A 24,096-nucleotide genomic window follows, 5' to 3' on the forward strand; every position below is an offset into this window, starting at 1 on the left:
CTTGCTGCAGCTTCCTCTGCTGAATTGCATTTGGAGCTTGCTTCTGTTATTATGGGTAGTTATATAAATGGCAGCATGCACAGCAGCGGCCAGAGAAGCCACAATGGCTTCTTCCCCGCCCCCCTGTGATTGTCTGAACGCCCTCTAAGACTGGGGATTCTGTAAGTCAGCTCATCTTCTTGTCTTTCTCCCAAACCCCGGTCACTTTCATGGCTAGCAAAAGAGGAGCAAATTGTGCAAATTAAGCATATATATATATATATATATATATATATATATACATACACACACACACACAAACATATATATATATACACACACACACACATACACACACACACACACACACGTTGGCTTGCAGCTATGTGGCTCACAAATGCATTTCAAGTTTGCCTTGTATTTTTTCACCCAGTACATAATGAATTTATGGAATTTGCTGCCGGAGGATATGGTGATTGTCACTAGCTTACACAGTTTGAAAGGGAATTGGAATACATGGAAGATAGGTCTATCAATTAGTTATTATAGCAAAATTGAATTGTTCTTCGGGCTCCTCCTTGTGGGCTTGCCACAGGCATCCGGTTGGCCGCTGTGGGAAGCAGCGTGCTGTAGTCAATAGACCTTCGGTCTGATCCAGCAGCGTGGTACTTCTGCCCTTCGCTGCCGGACATATTTTTGGGGTGCCAGTAGTGAGCCACACCACCACCATCACCACCAACATTACCTCCAGAAGCAGTAGAATGTTTTGGCATATAATGCTGTCATCCTATGCATGCTTACTTGAGAGTAATCTGCACTGAACTCGGTAGGACTTGCTTCCAAGTAATATACAAAAGCTCAGGCTGAACAAAGCATAATGCTGTAACTGGGAGGAATGGCACTATTCAGGTCAGGTACCAAATTAACTATCTACAGAGGTGCAAGCAGCAGCCAGTAAACTCCCTTGTACATCAAACGGCTTTAAGGTGGTGATAGCCTTGTTCACTGGTTCTCTTTCAGATCCCTGCAAGCCTTGTCTGCCAGTTGAATCACCACGCGAGAAGGCTGTTCTTCTTTCACCAGCTGGTAACCACAATGAAGCAGAAAAAGAGGTGAGAAAATATGTTATGCTTTTCTTAATGGCAAATATGTGCCCATTCATGTCAAGCTTTGTTAAAAGAGCAATCTAATCACAAACCTGAACACCATACCCAAACTACTGTATATGTAAGCCAATAGTCATTTTTATTGGCTTGCATTTAGCAGATTAACTCATAGTGGAAATACATGTGAAAGTTTGAGATATTTAATGGATAGCAGTTTATTTCTGTGAAACAGGACTGGCAGTTGGTTTGGAATCTTTTTATATAAAAACCAGTTCTCAGTATTCCATCACGCTTTAGGTTAAAACACAAATTGGTGAGAAATTGATACTGAAATCTAAATAGTAATATATTTTAAGAAGTGGACTTTCTCTAAAAACTAAGGCAGGCTCTAGTCAGGCTTACAATCCAATGAACACACACAAACCTACTTCAAAGAGGAGGTGTGATGCCATTCATGTTGGTGTTCACTTGTTGATTTGCAAGCAAACATATGCATTTATATACCATTCTGCAATTATGTACATACCTATTTAGAAAATATAGTACTATAAATTTGTTTCCCAAATGCACTATATGCAGCCATTTGCACCAATTGTGCCAGCTCTAGGTCAGGATCAGGCTTGTTCTCTCTAGTGTGGGGGGAAGGGGTTGTGGGGGGTCAATCAGAATCCGAAGAAGAAGGACCAGAAATTTACCAGCCAACATAGGAAGCAGGGGAGGAGATTCTCTAATACTCTTCAGAAGTCAAGGTTGAATCTTCCCAGCAGCTTATCTGTGAGAATGCAGTTGGCCCAGAGACTATCCCCACTCCTGGGAACTCAGCCTCTTTCTGAAGGCGAGGGGACATCGGAGTTGACACATCCAAGAGTCTGCCGCAGGGTCAAGAGAGCGGAGTTGAGAGGAGGTGGGAGATGGACTTTTAGGGTAGCGGCTTGTGAGAGGCTTCTCAAGAAAGCCTCTCCCTGATGACAAGTGACTCTGGGAATGTTGAGAACAGTGCTGCTTGAATTGAAGGTAACTGCCTAGCTTTGTTAGTCAAATTAAGCTTAGAGCATAGCTCCTAGCATCCACACATTCTCTTCTGAATCTATGATCTAGAGCAACTCTCCCCAACCTGGTACCTTCCAGATGTTTTAAAGTCCCATCGGCCCCAGCCAGTGTGGCAAATGGTGAGGGACCCTGGGAATTGTCATGCTTGTGGGTTTCCCATGGGCAGCTGGTTGGCCGCTGTGTGAACAGAATGCTGGACTAGGTGAACTCTTAGCCTGATCCAGCAGGGGCTCTTCATGTGTTCTTAACACATCTGGAGGGCACCAGAGTGGGGAAGAAGTTTAAAGAACTGATTTGCTTTAGTCTTTAATAAATTGCTTTCTGTATCATGTAGCAACGTAATTGACTATATTTTGAGATCAAGGAAAAAATGTTAAGACTATCTTCCCTTAGACTTTCCAGTAAACTCCTTAGGTAAAAGAATCATTTCTGGAACCAGCTTGATTTGGATCATCCATGAGGGACATTCCTACAGTGTTATCCTCAGAATGTTTAGATTTGAGCCAGTCATTCCTTGAGGATGAGTCAGGAGTCATCATATCTATCATCTTTGCTGGCACTTTCTTTGACTTGAACATAATTATTTGACTTGTTTGGCTTTGACTAGTTTCAGCACTAGTTTTATGGAGTGATTTTTATTTTAACTGCAGCTATAGCAATTCTTCCATGAATTGGGACGCTTAGTTTCCAAATAAATACAGAGAAAGAATAACAATCATCAATGACATCATTACCAAAAATTCTGCATTAGTCTAAGTGAATATAGATATCTTCCTTCCCAAATGCCTGAAGAGGGGAAAGGTTAGATTGGCTAATATTCCTTAGTGGTGGTGCTTCCTTCTGCATTTGGTGGTTGTTGTTGTTTTCACTTTTTGAGTCAGCTGGAGGTATTTGCTCTGCAGCATACCTACTCTCTGTACATGCTACTTTGCGATCTGTGTTCTACAGCTGGAGTTGTGGATTATATTCCACTATGCCAGTGCTACCTTCTAACAGCAAGTCGGCTAGCATTACCCCTTCTCATAATGTGACAGCCCAGATAGCAGGTTCTCTTGCTTTTGGTGGTGTTTTCTCATCTCTAGTCCTGCAATCTTGCACACTGTGTGCATTCCTGGTTGCTGACAGGCCATTTGCAAGGTTCCCATGATTTGGGGTGGGGTGGGGTCTCGTAGCCTAATCATTTAGACTACAGAAGATCAGCTGATAACGCCAGTACTAGTGGGTGGGGGTAAGGGAGCATTTCCCTTATTCAGTTAATACCACTGGGTTTCAAGGGCAGTGTTACTTCAGAATTAAGGACATCAAACATAAGAAGAAGAGAGTAGCTGGATAGGTCAAAACAATGGTGCGCCTTCCATGGTATTCTCTCTCCAACTGAGGTCTTCTTTACTGCCTACTGCTTAACAGAACAGGCATTAAAAGGGAGCCACATTCTAGTCCAGCCTTACCCAACCTGATGCCCTCTAGACATGTTGGACTCCAACTCCCAGCATCCCCCAGGCAGCATGGCCCCTGGGCATGTTGTCCGGGCGTGATGTGGGTTGTAGTCTCAACACATCTGGAGGGCACCAAGTTACAAAGGCTGAGTCAAGCTTAAATGACTGTCAGGACGTATACATCCTAAATAACCCAATAGCTATTGACATTTATTCTCTCTCTTTCCTGGAGTAATTAATGAACTCTCCTCCTCTGGCCCTTCACAACAGCACTAAGCAATATGGGTTGCCCTCACCTACTCAGATGAGGGGCTGGATCGAAATCTAGCCATACCTAAGTCCAGGCCATAAGCTCAGTTGCTGCCAAACTGACAAATAAAATTGCAAGTTGAAATGTTGAGTGTGTTTGGTGGGAGATCCAGGACGAATAAAAGGAAGTACTTCTTCACACAGCGCATAGTTAAATTATGGAACTCACTACCACAAGATGTCGTGATGGTCACCAATCTGGATGGCTTCAAAAGGGGGTTGGGTAAATTCCTGGAGGCAAAGGCTATCAATGGCTACTAGCCCTGATGGTTGTGTGCTGTCTCCAGTATTCAAGGCAATAAGCCTGTGTGCTGGGGAACATGGGTGGGAGGGTGCTTTTGCACCATGTCCTGCTTGTTCATCCCTGGCTGATGGCTGGTTGGCCACTGTGTGAACAGAGTGCTGGACTAGATGGACCCTTGGTCTGATCCAGCATCAGGGCACTTCTTACGTTTTAAGCTACACTTCAAGTTAATGTCGGGCAATGGTGAAGCCTGGGCAGTGTCCCAAATGAATGGCACATCACCCTAAACTCTTCCCAGAATCAAGACCTTTCTCCCAGGCATTTAGTAATATGAAATTAGCCTGGGTTTGTTTTTGTATGTTTTTGTGATTTAAAATTTTTGTATATTGTTTTTAAGTGTTTTTATCCTATGTAAACTGCCCAGAGAACCTCAGCTATGGAGCGGTACACAAATGTAAATTATTATTATTATTGTTATTATCCTCTAACACAAAGGAGGGCAGAAGGTACATCTCCAGATAAGAACATGAGAAGAAGGGTCCATCTAATCCAGCATTCTGTTCACAAAGTGGCCAACCGCTTTCCTATGGGAAACTCAGAAGTAGGGCATGAGTATAACAGCACCATCTTACTCATGTTGCCCAACAACTGATGTATATAGGCATACTGGCTCAGATACTGGAGGTAGCATATAGTCATCAGGACTAGTAGCCACTGATAGCATTACCCTGTTTGGGACCACAACTCCCCAAAGCCCCTGCCAGCATAGCCAATGGTCAGGAATGCTGGGAGTTGGAAGTCCAAAGCATCTAGAGATTTACTTTCTGACCACCCCTGCTCTAATACACACTGGGATATATGACAAACATGGAGATGCTCCTAGGGAGATAAGTGGAAATAGCTCCCTGGAAAGTAGAAGGCTTGGAACTCACTGTTCTAAAGCCTACTGAAGAGTGTTTCATTCTATTGGTGATGCTTTGTGGTTATATCTGTTTCTGCAGGACTCAAAGGAGCCTCTCGCAACAGGAGCCTGCAATGAGGGATCCTCAGATTCACGTTTTTTCCCTGAGCCGTTCCTCCTGGAAGAGGAGAAACAAGACAAGATCCTCAATGATCAAGAAGTCCAAAGCCCACCTGCACTGCTCTCTCCAATACGGTCCCAGCCAGTTGCACTGCCTGAGGCCATCACGCCGACATCACCTATGAAATTGCATCCAGCAACACCCACCACATCTCCATCTCCAGCTGCTGCTCCCTTGCCTATTTGTTCACAGCCTTTGCCTTCTGGTGAAGCATCTGCTCCATCTCCAGGGGAGCCGCCAGTGTGTTTTCAACCTGTCCCAGCCTTAACCTCCACTCCTTTGGCCAAACTTGCCCTAAAGAGTCAAGAGGGAGAAGTGGACAAACTGGGGAGCCCTACCACGGCAGAAGAAGCTTTGAAAAGGAATAACCTTGTGGAGGAGTTCTGGATGAAGAGTGCCGAAATCCGGAGAAGTTTGGGTCTCACCCCTGTGAACAGAAGCAGAGGGTCAGAGCCCAGCTTTACCATCTCGGCCCTCGAGTCTGCCCCTCTGAAATCCTACACTCCTGAGGGGATTCCAGAAGAAAAGGGGATCCACCTTATAAAACCCCAGCCAGCCCCGAGGAAGCCAGTCACACCCAAGTTAGACCATGAGCAGTTTTCTTTACTGACACCAAAGTCCCCATCAGAGAAGGAGCTGAAAAACTCAAGTGATGTTAAGAGAGACCTGTCCAGCAGTTCGGGGCTGGGTCTTCAGGGCAGTTCATCCAACATGAGGACATTGGCCAGCCAGAGCTTCAACACATCCGATTCCACTATGCTCACCCCTCCCTCCAGCCCTCCCCCTCCACCCCCTCAAAATGAAGAGCCAGCAACACTGCGAAGAAAAAGGCACCAAGCCACTTGGCAGAATGAGGCAGAGTCAAATCCGGCATCTATGCAAACACCTCACCCGCCACCAGCAAACGAACGGATCCGGCCAGCCAGGGAGTCATCCCAGCCCCCCAGAGAGGAGGTGAGGAAGTCGTTTGTGGAGAGCGTGGATGAGATACCGTTTGCTGATGACGTAGAGGACACTTATGACGAGAGGACTGAGGATACAAGCCTTCATGAAAAGTATTACACGCCCCCCAGCAGGCCACGGCCAGAGAAGCCTCTTCACCTACATTTGGTCAAAGAAAACGGTGGGCCACCCTCCATGGAAGGAGGAAGCCAGCAAAAGAGAGGCCTTCTTCAAGTCTCAGCAGAAGCCAAGGAGTTGGCTGAGGAAAGAATGAGGGCCCGAGAGAAGTCTGTCAAGAGCCAGGCCTTGCGCGATGCCATGGTAAAGCAGCTCTGCAGGATGAAAGATCCAGAGGTGCCTGGTGCTGCTGTCAAATTGTGCAAAGCCTCTACCATGCCCTCAAAGACCAAAGAGCTGTTTTTCGAGTCCCCAAAGCATTTGGCTACGAAAGCCAGCGAAGGCCCCACGCTGAAGCACGAGGCTAGTGGCGAAAGGTTCTTCTCGCCCTTTGCGGACGCCAGTGGACGCGATGGGTCAGTTACCTCTTCGGAAGGTTCCGGAGGGAAAAGTAAGAAAAGGACTTCTCTCTTCTCCCCCCGTAAGAACAAGAAGGAGAAGAAGTCCAAGAACGACAGCAAGCTTTCTGACAAATCCAGCAGCGCCGCCGAGGAAGTCACCAAGCCCAAATCGCTGTGGAAATCTGTATTCTCTGGTTATAAGAAGGACAAGAAGAAAAAGACGGATGACAAATCATGCCCTAGTACGCCCTCCAGCGAGGCCACAGTGGATTCAGGGAAACATAAGGCGTCTCCGCTAATTAGAGCAGCAGGTATTCTGTCACTGGTTGTATTCTGTTGTAATCCCTGGGAAACAAATTTCCTGTGTGCGCAGGATATGGGCACAGGTTAAGGTTTGCTCTTGGCTCCCTGATCCAGATATAGGTGACTGATGTCACCCTGCAAGCAGACCCCTGTGGTTTGGGAGGTAACTAAAAAGGGGGTGGGGAGATAGAATTAGGGATGTAGAAGAACTTAGCTTCTGTTCACAAATCATGTAAAATGTTCTGCCCACAATCCCAAAGGTGAACGTGAGCAGGAGTGCATTTTTTCAAGAAATGTTTACAAATTCCTGCAGTTGCATTTGAAAAATGTGTTGTTTTTTAAATCAACCCTTTGAAATGCCCATTTCCCACCCCCTCCAAAATACACATTTTATGTTTAGTCAAAGGGGGGAAAGTGCACACTTTTGAAAAAATGCTCACAAAAATACACACTTTTTCCATTTGTAATGCGCACTTTTCCTGTTTGAATGAGCCAAAATTCAGAATGAAAATGGGAGTGAGCTGAAACAAGCTTTGAAGTGATTTTTGGAGAATTTGAGCAATCTCAAGAATTGCTGGTTCTCCCAGCCCTGAATAAAACATGAAAAAACAGAATAGGATCAAGGAAAGCAAGAGGAAAATAGTTATTTCCAAAGGCCTGGGAGTGTCACAAGAATCCTCACAATATTAAGAGTTCAACATTTAGCCCAAGCCCTCTGTGAAGTATTGTGTGCACTTATATTTGGGTTCTTGACAGTGTTCTTGATTTGGGGTGGGTTGCTGCCATAATGTCTGAGAAGAAACCCCTGCTCCAAAGCAGTCAAACACGTAACATGAGTTCACATGGCTACCGGGCAACATCACTCCTTCCATCCTGCCTAATCAACAATAGTTCCCTTGCATGACCCTGAAGGCATCCGTCACCATGGACTGTTTCATCCAGGACTACCCATTTTGCTGCCACAGTTCGATTCAAGAGAGAGGTTTGGGTTGGCAGCAGTTATTGGCTTATCATGTGATTCACCCTTGGTTTTCAGTTGGTGTCCCAAGCCTGCCAGAGTAAGGATGATCTGCTGTCTTTCTCATACAACCCGCTTTATTGTGGTCCAGATTGGATTCTATGCCCTGTTTGTCCCTTAAGCAGCCTTGACAAATCCAGCTAGGGGTCCTGAGTGATAAATTAATTAATTAATTAATAAATAATAATAATAATAATAATAATAATAATAATAATAATAATAATAATTTTTTTAAAAAAAAATGTTACCCACCTCTCCCTCCAGATTGAGGCGGGGTACAACATAAATGCAAATGCCATAAAATACATGTAATTCAAACATTTAAAACTAATACATTATTAAGAACAGCACATTATTAAAAGGCATCTTAAAATTCAACTGGGTAGGCCTGCCGGAAGAGATCAGTCTTTATGGCTTTCTTAAATTCTGGATGGAAGACTGTTAAGTTGACGAATCTCTCCCGGCAACCCATTACACAAACTGGGAGCGGCAGAAGAAAAGGTCCTCTGGGTAATAGTTGTCAGCCTGATCTCATGCTTTTGTTTCTCATCTACTGTCTGGCCCAGTTTAGAACTATTAAAATAGGAGCTCAGTGATTCAGGGAACTAGTAATAAAAGAACCTCAGTCTAAGTCAGAAACACCTGACATTTCTCAGGATCTGCAGCAAAGGATCTGCAGCAAAGGAGGAACCAGTACCTTCACGTGAGGTACTGGTTCCTCTCTGGTTAAGCCTCATCTAGAGTATTGTGCCCAGTTCTGGGCTCCACAATTCAAGAAGGACGCAGACAAGCTGGAGCGTGTTCAGAGGAGGGCAACCAGGATGATCAGGGGTCTGGAAACAAAGCCCTATGAAGAGAGACTGAAAGAACTGGGCATGTTTAGCCTGGAGAAGAGAAGATTGAGGGGAGACATGATAGCACTCTTCAAATACTTAAAAGGTTGTCACACCGAAGAGGGCCAGGATCTCTTCTCGATCCTCGCAGAGTGCAGGACATGGAATAACGGGCTCAAGTTACAGGAAGTCAGATTCCGGCTGGACATCAGGAAAAACTTCCTGACTGTTAGAGCAGTACGCCAATGGAATCAGTTACCTAGGGAGGTTGTGGGCTCTCCCACACTAGAGGCATTCAAGAGGCAGCTGGACAACCATCTGCTAAGGATGCTTTAGGGTGGATTCCTGCATTGAGCAGGGGGTTGGACTCGATGGCCTTTTAGGCCCCTTCCAACCCTGCTATTCTATGATTCTATGAAAATGGAGTTGGCCACTTTCACAACTCATTATTATCAGTCCCACTTGCAAGAGCTTTGCCATAATTGATGACATGCCTGCTACAGGAGGGGGGAATCCCAGCTGCTCTTCGATGCTGTACTGCCCTTCAGGGACATGTTGCTTGGATGTGTAAATCAAGGCATCAGAGAAAGTGGTGGATGCGGAGATCCCTTCTGGGTTCTTAGATCCCTTCTGGGTTTTTTTTATTAGATAAGACTTTAATTAAGAAGTTGTAATCTATTATTTCCATAAAGCGGGGTGGGTGGGGAAGCTTTGCTGCAGGGAGAACAGGGAATGATAGATATAGTATGTATTATTGCATTTATATCCCGCCTTTTTTCCTCCAAGGAACTCAAGGTGGCATACATAATCCTCTCCATTTTTTCCTTGCAACAACAACCCTGTGAGGAGGGTTGCACTGAGAGTCTGTGACTGGCCCAAAGTCACCCAGTGAGTTTCCATGGCTAAGCGGAGACTAGAACCCAGATCCCCCGACTCCCAGTCCGACACTTTAGCCACCACACCACACATTTTATTGTATTTATATCCTGGCTTTCTTCCAAGGAACTCAAAGTAGCACACATGGTTCTATTCTCTCACCTGCAGTTATCCATTGAACAACACCGTGAGGTAGGTGTTCAATGTCAGGCTGAGGGATAGTGACTAACCCAGTCATCCAGTGAGCTTCATAGCTGAATGGGGATTTTAACCTATCTTCCTTACCTGACACTTTAACCACTATGCCACATTGCCTCTTAGTGATGTGATCAGAAAGGTAGTCCTGTTTGCTGCTTTTTAAAAAGCACTGTCTTCTGGAATCAGCCATCCAAGAAGGAGTGGACCCACTGCAATACCATGCCCCCATATCCTATCCAGAAGGACACCCTGGTCAATGTTATTGAAAACTGCTGAGAGGTCTAAGAGAATCAACAGGCTTGCACTCCCCTAGTTGCTCATCCCAGACAGCAACCAAGGCATAGATTTGGTTAGCCACCACCCATATCCAACACCTTGTGGCAACCAGAGGATGCTTGAAGCTGACGTACAGTTGTTGAAAACAATTGCAGTTCTTGCCTAAACAAGACATGAGCTCACCAACTATCAGGGTATTGTTCTGGGAGAAAGGCGTTATTTCTCTAGTCACTGTAGCAGCAATGGAGGGTACGGTACTGTTTCAGGCAAGCATATGCCCGACCTCAAGGGACTCACCATACTCCATCACTGTGATGCCGAGTGCTCCTCTGGCTTTGCCACCTGATAAGTTTCAGAGAATCATAGAATAGCAGAGTTGGAAGGGGCCTACAAGGCCATCGAGTCCAACCCCCTGCTCAATGCAGGAATCCACCCTAAAGCATCCCTGACAGATGGTTGTCCAGCTGCCTCTTGAATGCCTCATAGAATAGTGGCTTTGGAAGGGGCCTATAAGGCCATCGAGTCCAATAAAGTCATCGAGTCCCAACCCCCTGCTCAATGCAGGAATCCACCTTAAAGGATACTATTGTTCCTTTATTGCCTCAGATTTGCAACTGCGTCGACATTTGAGCTTCTCCGAGGACTCCGACCTCTCCAATGATGACGTCTTGGAACGCTCTTCGCAGAGATCCAAGCGAGAGGTAAGGTGAAGCCTGGTGGGAAATGTCGAGACAGCAGTGCTCTTTTAAAGCCAAGATGGGTCCCAAAGTCTTACCAAGGCTGATGTGCTTCATTTTAATATTTTCTGCTGTTTTAGTCTCTCTGTTGACTGGGTCATGGGAACTGCATGGGAAATGCAGATCATGCGAAACAGGTTTATTTCTCCCCTGCTTGCTTTTGTATGAGAAGGTCATGCTGCATACTTGTCATGCGGACACTGGCCCAGTGCAACCCTATGCATAAATACTCAGAAATAAAAATCCCATTCTGTTCAGAAGGGCTTATGTACATAGGACTGCAACCTGAGACTGGACTTGAGAAATGTGTTTAGATTCCATCATAGCCCTGAACTCTCTAGATGGTTTTAGGCAAGTGACAATGTCCAGATATAGATTTCAGTGGGGGCAGAGAAAGATATTTTAGTAGGAGTGGAAAGTGTTTTTGGCAAAGGTCCACTTATAGATAAATTTCCAGATTATATTGCAGAAAAGTAGTGTGTGAAGAGCATTACTTTTTTTAAATCTTGTAATAACTATACCAATGTTATCTACACAGGTCAAATGGTCAGTGTCCTCTTCTTCTTTTAAGCAAAGGGGGCTGTTTTGATGACATCGTGAAGAACGTCCTGTAAGCTTGCTACTTGAAACAGCAAGCTGGGGTTCTTACTTGTGGGTTGGTCTGTTTATATGTCAAGCAGATGTTTATAGCTCTTTTTGATAGCAGATAGATGTGTGGGTAAACACCCAGTGGGCTGCTTTTACCTGGGATGATAGCACTCAGCTAGGGCAGCAATCCTTCAAGAGGGCAATGATGTGCAGATGCTGACCCATCAGTAAATGGGATTGATTTTCATATTCAGCCCCTGAGTTTCTCCCCAGATAGTTAACTCATCTGCAGTCAGTCCTTTTAAACTGTTCTTTTTATTTGATCTTTTTCGTCCACTTTTTTCATGCTTGCCTTCAGGCTTTTCGTGGCAGGTTCCACATTGCATCTGGGATGCAAAGAAAGGAGGTACCTGGGGATGCCGGAAACAACGGCATGGGGAAGAGGCAGTAGTGAGGAGATGGTGGGTTCGGATTAGTCATGACGCAGTCGCTATACACGTCCGCTTAGCGTCTTGAAGCTGCCCTGCTGTTCACACAATCACTTAGCATGGATTAGTTGCTGCTTCCACCACGATTGGTTCAGACAGACGGCCTAAGTGTGACAAAAGGAAGTCTGTGACAAGCTGAATGATTTCCCCTCTAAAGAGCAATTGGAGTGTAGGATGGTGATTCTGTTCTGCATTTAGCAGAGTGCAAACACTCCAGGTCTCTTAATACTCTGTGAAAAACTGCTGTTAATATAGCATTGAGAATACGCATTGAAAGAGTGGGAATAATCTATCCTTGTGTCGCTCTTAGTTACGTGAAGGAAAGGGGTGATTAAACATTCCATGGACTTAACTAATCCACAACAGACATTTTGATATTCAGTGGGTGAGCATGTAGCAAAGGGGCTTCTTCACCACAGAGATCAGGAGCAGGCTTAATTGTGGTGAGGAACAGATGGCTGGTGGCAGGAGGGAGCATGGAATGGCAACTGCTCTCAATCACAATTCAGAGAGCTCTCTTTGTGATGCTCCATTCCAGTGTGACATTTTCCATGCTAGCGAGTTGTGAGGACAGAAATGGCAGGGTGGGGTGGAATTAACGAATTTAATTACTAATCTGGAATAGGAGAGCATGATCTTGTGTGTATCTCCTGAGCCAATAATTATTTTCTTCTCTCTGCTACGTGACTGATCTTGAACTGCTTATAGATTGAAACTCAGCTACTAGTAATTGTATTGCAACACCATCTCCCCTCTTCCCAAAGGTTGCCTATTTGACCTGATTTACAGGCCCAGTGCCAGGGCCAAGCAGGAGCAAGTGAGCACACTGCCTCCCGAATAATCCACGTTATTTCTGGATTGCAAAACAACCTGGGAATGTGTGAACACAGGACTCTGGTTTGTTGAGGGAGAAACAACCCAGAGTTTTAACCCATGGTTTGTTATTGAGTTAAAACTCTGGGTTCTTTCTCCCTCAACAAACCCCAGAGTTCTGGTTTCATATGTCACAGAGCACAATCCAGGAACAGGACATTTCTGGGGTGTTTACTAACCCAGAAACAAAGCGAAAGCGCCAAGTGTTCAGGAGGCAGTGCTCCTGTGTGGCCCTGACCAACCATGGGTTAAACAAGCCTTGGTTGGTCGTTAAATGCGAACTGGGTCAAAATCAGGTTTGTGATAAGCACTAATTTTGTCTGATGTGTAATGCTAGCAGCCGCTTCTAAATATCTGCTAGCAAAATTTCCTGTGGGTTGTGTGTTACAAGGACCTATTGTCAGTGTATGTGGATTTGCGCTGCTGTTGAACAATCTTTGAGCTGCTTAGTAGCAAACTTGCCAAAGATGTATTTTCCCCTGTGGCAGATTGCTAATTACTGAGGTTTTGTCTAAACCCTCAGACTTTTTCTCAGTTTTCTGCTCATGATTATATGTTTGTTTCAGGCAAATTGAACATACTGCAGAAATACTAAAGGGCTGGCATTGAGGCCTGGGCTCCCTGTGTGTTTTGTGCAATTCAATAAACTCTACCTCACAATGGCAAGAATTTGTGTTGAGCACAAAATTCGTTACCCTGAAAAACTCAATATGTCATCCTTTAAAAAGTCAAATTTCTAGGCCATAAAGCATCTCTGCTGAGAAGTGGCTTGTTCAGGATGTTGGGCAGGGTTCCACAAGGCTGCAGACAGGGCCTCAGGGCTATCCTGCATACCTCTTCGTCCTGTGTCACTAGCAAAAGCAGAATCAGTTATGCAATTCTGAAACATATTTGTAAATTTGATTGAGTATGCTTTCCTGCCATGTGACAGTGAAGCTGGTAAGTGGAGGACTTTGGGTGTCTCTGTGCACCCCCCCAAAAAAAAAAATTCTGCAAATATGCCTCTCATTCAAGTAGAAGATTGGACTCAGAAGAGAATGCAAAGATAGTCTTTCAAAGACATTTTATTAGGGCTAGAAATCAACTTACGCAGCTATTCCTATATATATAGGCACATACTTGTATTTGTCTGTGTGTGTATACACAAAGGTGTAGCATGGAAACTGGTCCCAAACCTGAAATGTGAGGCCACTACCAGCTCATCTGCCTGACATCGACAAATGCAACTGGAAACATGGGGTTTCAGACTGGCTTTTTCCACTTGACCCTTAACCGTCTCCATTGCTAGTAGCCTTCCTATTAGCCTTCATCACCATTTTCTCCCATGCAAACTCAGTCACAGGCAAAACACGTTTTAACCATCACCACCTTAGTGTGAATACTGATAGAAGCTTTTGCAGAGCCCCCTTATTATTCAGCTGTTTAGTTTCCACTTTCTACTTAAGGTTGGTATAGCCTAGATCTGGCCAGGTTGTGACTCCCCCCCCCCCAAAATGAATAAAAGAACATGAGTTGTGTTGAAGAGCTGGGTGTTTGGTGAACTGCTTGTAATTGCCAAGACCACACGGCAGGCCACAGTACAGGAGTGGTAGGTTGTGCATGGCTCGTTGGACCACAAGATGTGCAAGCTGGGTCTAGTGCAGTCTTTCCCCGACTTGGTGTCCTCCAGATGTTTTGGATTACATTTCTCAGCATTCCTAACCATTGGCCATGTTGGCTAGAACTAACGGGAGTGGAAATCCGAAACATCTGGGATGTGCCAGGTTGGAGATGGATGGCCGTACGCACATTTGTGCGTGTCTCAAAAATTTAGAACCCCTGAGAAATTGTCTAGTGGAGTTCCCAGGATGAATCACTTCTCAAATTGTCCTGGCACTCTCCTTTAAAGAACTACTTTTTTTTTTTTTTTTTAGCATTGAGCTTCCATTGTGCATTTCAGATCCTGGAGGATTCAACCCCTATGTGGTTTCATGGTGCATTTCAAGCAGCCTTTGTGTTTATTACTGTGCATTTTGTTTTCCGTGTTTTAACATTGAACTGATGTTGCTCCATTTTATGTGTTGTTTTGTTTTTTTTGCCTTCGCTATTCCTTCCCCTCCCTCCCCCTTTTAAAGTCGATTTACGTCCCACACGCCTTGGCATTCAAGAGATCATACGCATCAAAGGTAGTGTCTCCATTCTCATTGACTGGCCATGGTTGCATGCATTCCTGTTACTAACCTGCCAGAACTCTAGTCTGTGCCCCTTTCTCCTGCCTTCATTTGTACTAACATAACCCTGACTGTGCATGTATGAAATGGTTAACAAATATGGAGAATAGGTCATCTTCAAGTCCACTTGAAATGCATGCAATATGTGCATCAAGGATCCAGCAGGGAGAAATATTGATCTTTTTTTTTTAAAGAACTGTACAAGGTGTTTGGCTAGATACATTGGGTATTTATGTGGCATTTGCAAGATGAAGAGTATAAAAATGAAATAAAATAAATACTATATATACTATTAATGGTGTTTATTTATTACATTTTTATCCTACCCTTCCTCCAAAGAACTCAGGGTTACCCATTTAATGCTCACAACAACCCTAAGAGGCAGGCTAGACTGTGAGAGAGTGAGTGGCCCAAGGTCAATCAGTAAGCTGAATGGGGATTTGAACCCTCTCAGCTCTACGCCCACAGTATGGTCCCTGCCATAGATAATAGTTATTGTCCACTATATATGTCATCCAGATGTGACAAAAATGTAAACATGTGGACGGTGCAAACTAGGGTTCATTAAAAAAAAATCTCTGTAAATAATTGCCTTCATTAATACAGTTTTCCAAATCACTGGGTTGATTCTGAATTCTTACCATATTTCTTCAATTCTAAGACACACTTTTTTCCCATATAAACATCTCTAAAAATGGGGTGCATCTTAGAATCGCGGGTACGTTTATTATTTCTTAGAATCAAAGCTTTTTTCTGTTGGTGGTACTGAAATTAGTGTGCATCTTACAATCGATGGCGTCTTAGAATCGAAGAAATACGGTAATTAAAACTGGTTCCAAATTGCATTCCAAGGAAACATAATGTTTTAGGACCTCAGTTGCCTTGCTTTTGACTCTGGGCCAGAGGAGGCTGGTGGATTTGATGTCAGTGGGGTGGTGAATCTGCTCTGGGTTTCAGTCAGAACCATTGAGAAGTTTAAAGGAGCTACCCAAGGTGCTTCTGGGATTCTCCGCCCCACTGTCATTAAAGCCACAGTCTCCACTACTCTGGGTTCATCCACACCACAGGGTTTAACTGGTTTAAAAACAGTCCTTCTCCTTAAAGAGTCCTGAGAACTCTAGTTCTGTGAGAGTGTTTAGAAATCTCAACAGAATCCTCAGCAAACAGCAGTTCCCAAAATTCTTTTTTTTAATGGGATGGGCAGCATAACAATTAAACCAATATAAAACCAATGTATATTGTTGGGCTATGATGCCCTCTATCTCTACTCTGCTTCTCATGTTACGATTCTGTATGCAGAAATCTCCATGTTCAAGATGGTTTGCCTTTTGTAACGTGAGAGTTGTCATCTACTTCCAGATGCATGCATTGGGCCAAATTAAAAAGAGAGAGAGAGAGAGAGAGAGAGAGAGAGAGAGTCTCACTTTACAAAATGCATGTCTACCTACGAATGTGTAGATCTTGACATATAAAAGTATAACATGAGAATAACAGTTACAAGTTTGGTAGGTTTTGAAGAAGAAAAGAGGCAATTGATTGATTTGGTTTTCTCAGGGCAAATACATTATCTTTATATATTCTCTGGCCAAGTACTGATGTAAAGCACCAGTGGAACTGGATCTCAAGATGATGTGGTTTATATGGGCTTGAAGGGACACTGAAGTGATTTCCTGTGGCATGGCATCATTGTCACGCTAATAAATTCTGGTGGTGATTGTAATGGGATTCCTTTTCTTCCTGCCTCTACTCTGTTCAGGGTTTCAGCCACACTGATCTACCTCAACTGATTTTTAAAATGGTGTGAAGATAATGGGTGCTTATAAATAATCCTGAGCTGCTTGTGTCAAAGGAGATAACAAGAGGAAGATATAAGACACATAACCCCCATATCTAGTTTCAGCATAGACATGCTAACTCCACAGCTCCAAAAGTAGCTATGCAAGTCACATGTCTACCTTGGAGCTTCTTATGTGCATTAATCATTCTGACAAGATGGTTAAAAGACATTGGAGCATGTGTCCAAAATAATAATAATCATAAATTAAGGGCGAATTAATTCCACAAAATTAAAGTTGAGCTGCATAATCAGCAGCCCCATATGATGCATCTGCTGCTGGACTATACCATTTATGACTGTTGTTAGGGTGACCCCATTATCCTATGCTTGCCAGGTAAAAAAATACCCTAGAATGTTTCCATGTCAGGCAAAAGGGTTTGAGTACAACCTCCCACCTAGCATTCTAGTTTTGTATGTGTTGAAAGTTGATTCTTAAAATATGGGTGATAATCCAATAACCTTTCTCCCCCACTTGGGCCATTGCTAGACCTAAGGTTTATCCCTGGATCGTCCAGGGGTCAAACCTGTTCATCTAGGTGACACACAGGGGATCCAGTGCTCAGGCAGGGGCGAACCCTGGATGATCCCAGGATAAACCTTAGGTCTAGCTGTGGCCTTTGTGTCCTCACAGTCTGAAGTGATAGTCCAGCACCAGATAAATCACACAGTCCTCTCTCATGATGCTGAGAATGCAAGTTGAATGGATCAAGGGGTTGTATGCAGATGTGCTGAACTCAAAGCAGCACTGGCAGGCACTTCACCATGTGCCCATGTGACCTTCACAGATGTGCTCAGTCCATTTCTTAACATGATTTAGCCATGAGTTCTATTTGTTACCAAGACTAGATAAACCAAGTAATTCAACATCTTGAGTAAGAAAGTTAGTGTAATTGGTGGCGATGCCTATATTTAAGGTAGGGCCACAAGGAACATGGAAAAAGAAATCAGCTGTAACTTGAAGCTCTACATACAATCACTGCTTTGCACTTGATTCACGCCTCTTCCTTCACGTCTTAGTCTTTCACCAAGCCACATCTCCTGCACTCTTAGCATCCGTATGGACAGGTAGTATGCCTGCTAAGCAGGAAGTCCTCAAGTAGCACAACACTCTAGGAAAGAAGGATCACTTCCTGTCCCAAGTTATTGGGGCTGACAATTTGCTGTAAGAGGCTGAAACACATTCTACTTTTCGTTACTACAGAAAGCATACACAGAAGATGAGCTCAACGCCAAACTGACCAGGCGAGTGCAGAAAGCTGCTCGCCGTCAAGCCAAGCAGGAGGAGCTGAAGAGGTTACACAGGGCCCAGGTACAGCCACAATTTCCCCCACTTTTCTAGGAAGTATTTTTCATGAGTCTGTAAGAAGAGAATAATTTTATGCCCACATCTCTGCAGTGTGCACTTGAAAAACTTATTGTGTGCTTATCTCCATTTAGAGAAAAAGCAGGTAGCATAGGCAAGTTTTATGGTGTGATCCTGATGTTTCACCATAATAAACTGCACATCTCACTGCCTGCTTTTCGTTGGGTAGTATGACGTGACATATGTGCTAGGGTCGAAATCTTGTAAGATCCTGTGGGTTTGACTCCTGAGAGTGGTTTGAGAAGATGGATTGGGCTCTTCCCAGGGTGGATTATCTGCCTTTCCTAAATCTAAAGTTTACTTACCAAATGTGGAGGCAGTGTCAACCCAACTAAATTCAGCCAAACTCTTATTTAGGGCTCAGTCTTGATATGCTCTTCATTGGAGCAGCATACAGACAACCTTATCTGGCTTCCAACACTACTCAGAGCTTTTTATGATGATGATCTCTTCCCATCTTGCTTATCTGAGAAACCTGACCGCTGCTAAAGATCTGACCCATAACAGAACCAAGCCCTGGCTACAGAGCAGAGCATCAACAGAACCCATGACCTGAAATTTAGGTGGCTTCAGTCTACTTTGGAAGCATTGAGAGTTCATGGAATTGGAATCCTATCATTTGGATGTGAAGATGAGAATTTATATTTGTATTTGTCACTCTCTTTCAATAGATTATCCAACGACAGCTGGAGCAGGTAGAAGAGAAGCAAAGACAGCTGGAAGAGAGAGGAGTTGCTGTTGAGAAAGCCCTCAGGGGGGAAGCAGGTACCTTCCAACATTCAACTTTGTGTTTTTTAAATCTTTGCTGCTTAAATTTCCATGCAAATGTTTGTAACAATTTGTGTGCTACCTCTAAAAACTGGTCCCCTCCTAAGCTGCAAGTGGTTTTATTAATTAGTTCTTTGATATATGAATTAAAATTCACCATTTCCCTTCTCTAACATACTTTGGACTCCTCTGCCTGTGAGGTGGAGTTACATGTACTCTGGAAATTCATCCCACTAATTCAGCAAAGTTTTGTACAGTTATTGGTTGCATGTTCCAGAAAGTTGCAATGCCGCTTATAGGTTACCCATCTGTTAACATTCATTTAGGAAATAAAACTGTGTCATAGCAAGGAAGGCTTCACTTTGCTCAGAACCAGTGGGGGGGAAAAGAGAGAGAGAAAAATAGCATGTGGTTTTAATTAAGTGTTCCATGAACAAGCATTAGCATTCTCGCAAGGGACCATCACAGAACAGCCCAGCAAGTACCACTTTCTCTCTACAAAATCCTGCACAAACTGAGTCCTCTCACCAAGGCATATGGAACAAAAATTCATACACCGTGTGATAATATTTTCACTGTCTTCTGCTATTAGTGGAATGGGCTTATACTAGGTTTAATGAATGGTATTTGGAATTAACATAGATGAAGGAGATTAAGACCAGAACTAGGCATTACTGCCACACGGAGCTGCTGCTGAAAAGTGACGTCCCTGTATCTAATCCTGTCTTATTGAAATTGGCCATGCAATGTGATGTCGCTCTGTGAATTTTCCTGCCTGCTCCTTCATTGGCTGTTATTGGCAGAGGCAAGAAAACTCACACCATCATAAACATTGCATCCCACAATGAATTTCACTAGGCTTTGTGAGAGAGGGAGTATTAGACGTGAGGATGGTGTTTTGGTAATAGCCCCATGTCTGCTGCAATGTCCAGTTCATCCATGGGAGAGAACAAAGTTTGGTGATTGACATATCCCAGCAACTTCTTTCTGTACAGGCAAATAAAGGCAAACATATTGTGTGACTCTCTTGCAGGGCCAGGTTATATATGATCCTTGCAAGAGGCTACATACTTTTAACTATCAGGTGAAGGAAGTATAGCCTTTTGTTATGGACTACCTTTAAATTTGGGAGGGAAATGTAACCAAAGTAGCTTCCCCTGAAACATCTCAGAAGAACTTTTTCTCTGCTTTCTTTGAAGCTTGGTTTGACACATTGAAATTTCCTATAGGAATGTGATAGGATTATTTGTCGCTGGTCAACACATTCTCATTGCTACCACAGGATCAGTGCACAAAGATCAGATGTTATTACCCGAACAATATACTTAAAAGTTACAATGTGTTGTTTTCACTCAATGTTTATCCTGCCCGATTCTGAAGTTTTCTGATAGATAAGAGCTTATTCGAGATAGATTTAACAACGTCAAAGGTAATATAGCATGAATTACGTTTACATGCCTAAACTCAGTAATGGGCTGGATGAGGGCCAATGAATGGAAGCTGAATCCTGGCACAATGGAAGCCCTGTGGGTGAGTGGTTCCCGAGTCCAAGAAATAGGCTCATTGCCTGTTCTGGATGGGGTTGCACTCTCCCTGAAAGATCAGTTTCGTAGTTTGGGGGTACTCCTAGATCCGTCTCTGTCACTGGAGGCTCAAGTGGCCGCGGCGGCTCAGAGCGCCTTTTACCAGCTGCGGCCTCTTCTGGACAGGGATAGCTTGGCCGCAGTGGTACAGGCATTAGTAACCTCAAGACTAAATTGCTACAATGCGCTCTATGTGGGGCTGCCCTTAAAGCTGCTCTGGAAGTTGGAGCTAGTGCAGAATGCAGCAGCTCAAATATTGTCAGGAGTTGCTTCTTATTGGTTACCGGGCCAGGTTTAAGGTTTTGATACTAGTGTACAAAGCCTTAAACAACTTGGGACCAGGATACATGAGAGAGCGCCTTCTCCTCTATCAACCTTCCCGGTCACCGAGGTTATTGGAGGGCATGCTCCTGGTGCTTCTACATGGACCTTAGGCCCGATTGGAGTCCACCAGGAGAAGAGCCTTTAGTGTGGTGGCCCCTTCTCTTTGGAACTCCCAGCCCTTGGAAGTCAGGCAAGCATGTACACTACACTGGTTCCAGTGCATCTTGAAAGCAATTATTTTCCAGGAAGCTTTCTTCAACTGACCAGCTACTGTTTATATTGGTCCTTTGTTTTAAATTGAACAATTTTAACTTGCTGTTTTTAATCTTCTTTCTTTTTACTGTTTTATTCCTAAATCTGTTTTAGATATAGAGTGATATATAAATATAGTAAATAAATAAATAAAACACCTGTTTGCTATCCTATGCCGCCTATTACAGGCAGTTTTACCTAATTTTGCAGGATGTCCATGCTTTGGCATATCTTAAAAGGATAGGAGGTCCATGAGTGTAGATCAGCTCCCAGAAAGATGTATTGTGCTCCCGTCACTGAAATTCACTGTACAAAGAGTGACTCCTGCTGATCTTGGCATTCATACAGAAGAAACTCAGTCCATTTAGGTCAGCCTTCTCCAACTTGAAGCTTTCCAGAATTGTTGGACTGGGAATTATGGAATTGCAGTCCAACACATCTGCCTGGTGTGTGTTTGTGCGCAGCAGTTTGGAGAAGGTTGCTTTAGGTCAAAACCAACATCTGGTGAACCATTGCAGTGCGTTGTTGATGACCTTGTCGGAAGCCAAGCACTGTATCTTGCCTGAATTTCCAAAGACACACCACTAAAGTTGGAGTCGGATATTAACATTTTCAAGGTGACAGGGGCCTTTTTAATAGTGCCATCGCCATCCGGAGTCCAACCATACCATATATATAATATAACCTGCAGCTGGCTCTGGCTTAAACTGATTCTGGAGCAGGGGCTGGGTGGGGGGAAGATCCTGATTGAAATAATGTTAATGTTGGGCTGCGGAGTGCAGTGCGTCTATTAGCTAGTGGCACCCCATAGCGACACTGGAGACAAATAACAGTGCACCCCAACCAATCTAATCTCCAAAACACCTTTGTAACTCTTAAAAGAGGTTTTTCACACACACACAAAGAAATTTAAAGTAAGATAAATGCAGATACTTATCAACATACACTGTCTCTGTGTATGTCTTCCTAAAAGAGGGGGGAATTGTGCAAGATTATCCACTGCTATACTCTGGGTAGTCTTTGCTGTGCCATGTAAAGCTAATTTGTGCCATTTCAATAGCTGTGCCCTATAAAGCGAATTTCCTTATTTTTTAAAAATTGTGTGTTTCCCCCCTCCAGCACTAGAGCTCACTTCACCTCTAAATTTTAAAATCTTTTACATTAGCAAACAAAGCAGAATTCCCCCTCTTCCTTACTAAGGTAAAGAGAAGATATAACTGAAAACATTCCCATCTGTCTATTGCCATCGAGTAACAGTCAGGTTTAATGGACCAGCCACACATGTTGTATCTCTCTGTGCATTCATTGTATTTCCCTCCAACTTGCCAGCCGAGAAATACAAATTTTCTTGTCCCCTGAGACTCATTTCTTTCCTTGTCAGCTCAGATTGTAGATGGTGTCACCAGAGACCGAGGAGATTTGCAAACAAGTGGAGCATTTACCTTTCACACATCATGTGCAGTGATGGTGTGTTTGCAGGCAGAAAATGTCTGTTGATAGCCAAAATGTGATGGGCAAGGTGGATAAGTGGAAGGAAGAGGGGATAAACCAAAAGGTTGGCTTCTCCTATGGCAGCCTTCCTCAACCAGGCTCCACCCACATGTGTTGGCCTACAATTCCCATCATTCCCAGCCAGCATTGACCCAGGCCAGCCTTCCCAACTTGGTGTCCTCTAGATGTGTTGGATCACAACTTCCAGCATTGCTTGGGCCTTCCTATAAGTATTAGTAATGAATTGTCTTTTGAACTCTGGTTTAATAATCATTTGACACTGCTGAGAAAGTATCCAACATCAGGACTCTTTTAGGAAATAGTCTGCATCTGGGGCAGCCTCTCATTCTGTGAGATAAGATGCAAGGTTTCGAGATTTTTCATGCTTTAATTTCTTCTTTTCCCTCTAGCATTTTCAGTAACTTATTCACATCCTTTTGCCATGCACTCTCCAAACAATCTGTCTTTCTTATACGATAGAAGTAGGCAACTTGCAGCCCTTCAAATGTTTTGTCCTACAACTCTCAGCATCAGCCCTAGCCAGCACCATGTACATTGATGGTGCTATATAAATAAATAAATAAATAAATAAATAAATAAATAAATAATAATCACAGGTGGTGAGGAATGACGGGAGTTGTAGGCCAAAACATCTGAAAGGTCATAAGTTGCCCACTCTTCGAATAGACACAGCATCAGGCAAACAGATTTGCATTGCAGCCAATAACTGCAAAGCCTTGTTCTCTTTAGTCAGTTTTGCTGAAGAAAAGGTGCAGACCTGGTATTGCATGATAGGGAAAGGAACACCCCTCCCCATATTAGCCATTCTCCATTGGCTAATGGCCATACATTAAAATGGCATCCTTGTGAATTAGAATCTTACAGCCATTTCACTCAAGACATTTTTCTACATAGGTATTGATTACATTTTAAGTGCATTGCATCTATGCCACAACACAGAGCAAATGAACATGTCTCTCCTACTACTACACGTGCTTGTAGAGAAATAGACGCCATGTGTTTATCATGTTGTGTGCAAACAACATACATGTATTTTTCCTACGCCAGCACTGTATCTGTGCAGGAGATGTTCTACTGCCTATAGCACAATTGTCTGCTGCTGCTGCTGCTGCTATCCTCTGTATATCTCAAAGTAGTCCTCAGCGGACAAAACCCTGTTGGTTTTATTATTTTGTTTTGTTTTGGAGGATAAATACCTTAGGCACCCTGAAACAGCCCGAAACACTTTGGTATTTGAGGCAGCTAGTCCTAGTGGTACTCCTTCTGTGATGACAAAAGCAATAATAATAAATTAAATACTTGATCATTTGCTGCTCCTTAATGGTACCAATAAAAATCTGACACTTGAAGCAGGGCCAACTCACTCTGCATCAGAGAAGGGCCGGGCCTGT

General features: G+C 43.7%; 1 protein-coding gene across 2 annotated transcripts in view; it reads left to right on the plus strand.

Moving 5' to 3' along the window:
• The window catches only part of MICAL3 (microtubule associated monooxygenase, calponin and LIM domain containing 3), a 141,911-nt gene that overhangs the window by 95,396 nt on the left and 22,419 nt on the right, over nt 1–24,096 (plus strand). Inside the window, exons 33-38 of one of the 2 annotated variants that reach the window (XM_063134836.1) lie at nt 1,000–1,091; nt 5,126–6,977; nt 10,777–10,871; nt 14,971–15,021; nt 18,105–18,212; nt 18,938–19,031. In XM_063134836.1, coding sequence (XP_062990906.1) covers nt 1,000–1,091; nt 5,126–6,977; nt 10,777–10,871; nt 14,971–15,021; nt 18,105–18,212; nt 18,938–19,031 — 2,292 coding nt within the window. The remainder of the gene's footprint in view (nt 1–999; nt 1,092–5,125; nt 6,978–10,776; nt 10,872–14,970; nt 15,022–18,104; nt 18,213–18,937; nt 19,032–24,096) is intronic. The other variant, XM_063134835.1, reaches the window with a different exon arrangement.

Source organism: Elgaria multicarinata, chromosome 9 (genome assembly GCF_023053635.1).
Source record: "Elgaria multicarinata webbii isolate HBS135686 ecotype San Diego chromosome 9, rElgMul1.1.pri, whole genome shotgun sequence".
Lineage (NCBI taxonomy): Eukaryota > Metazoa > Chordata > Lepidosauria > Squamata > Anguidae > Elgaria > Elgaria multicarinata.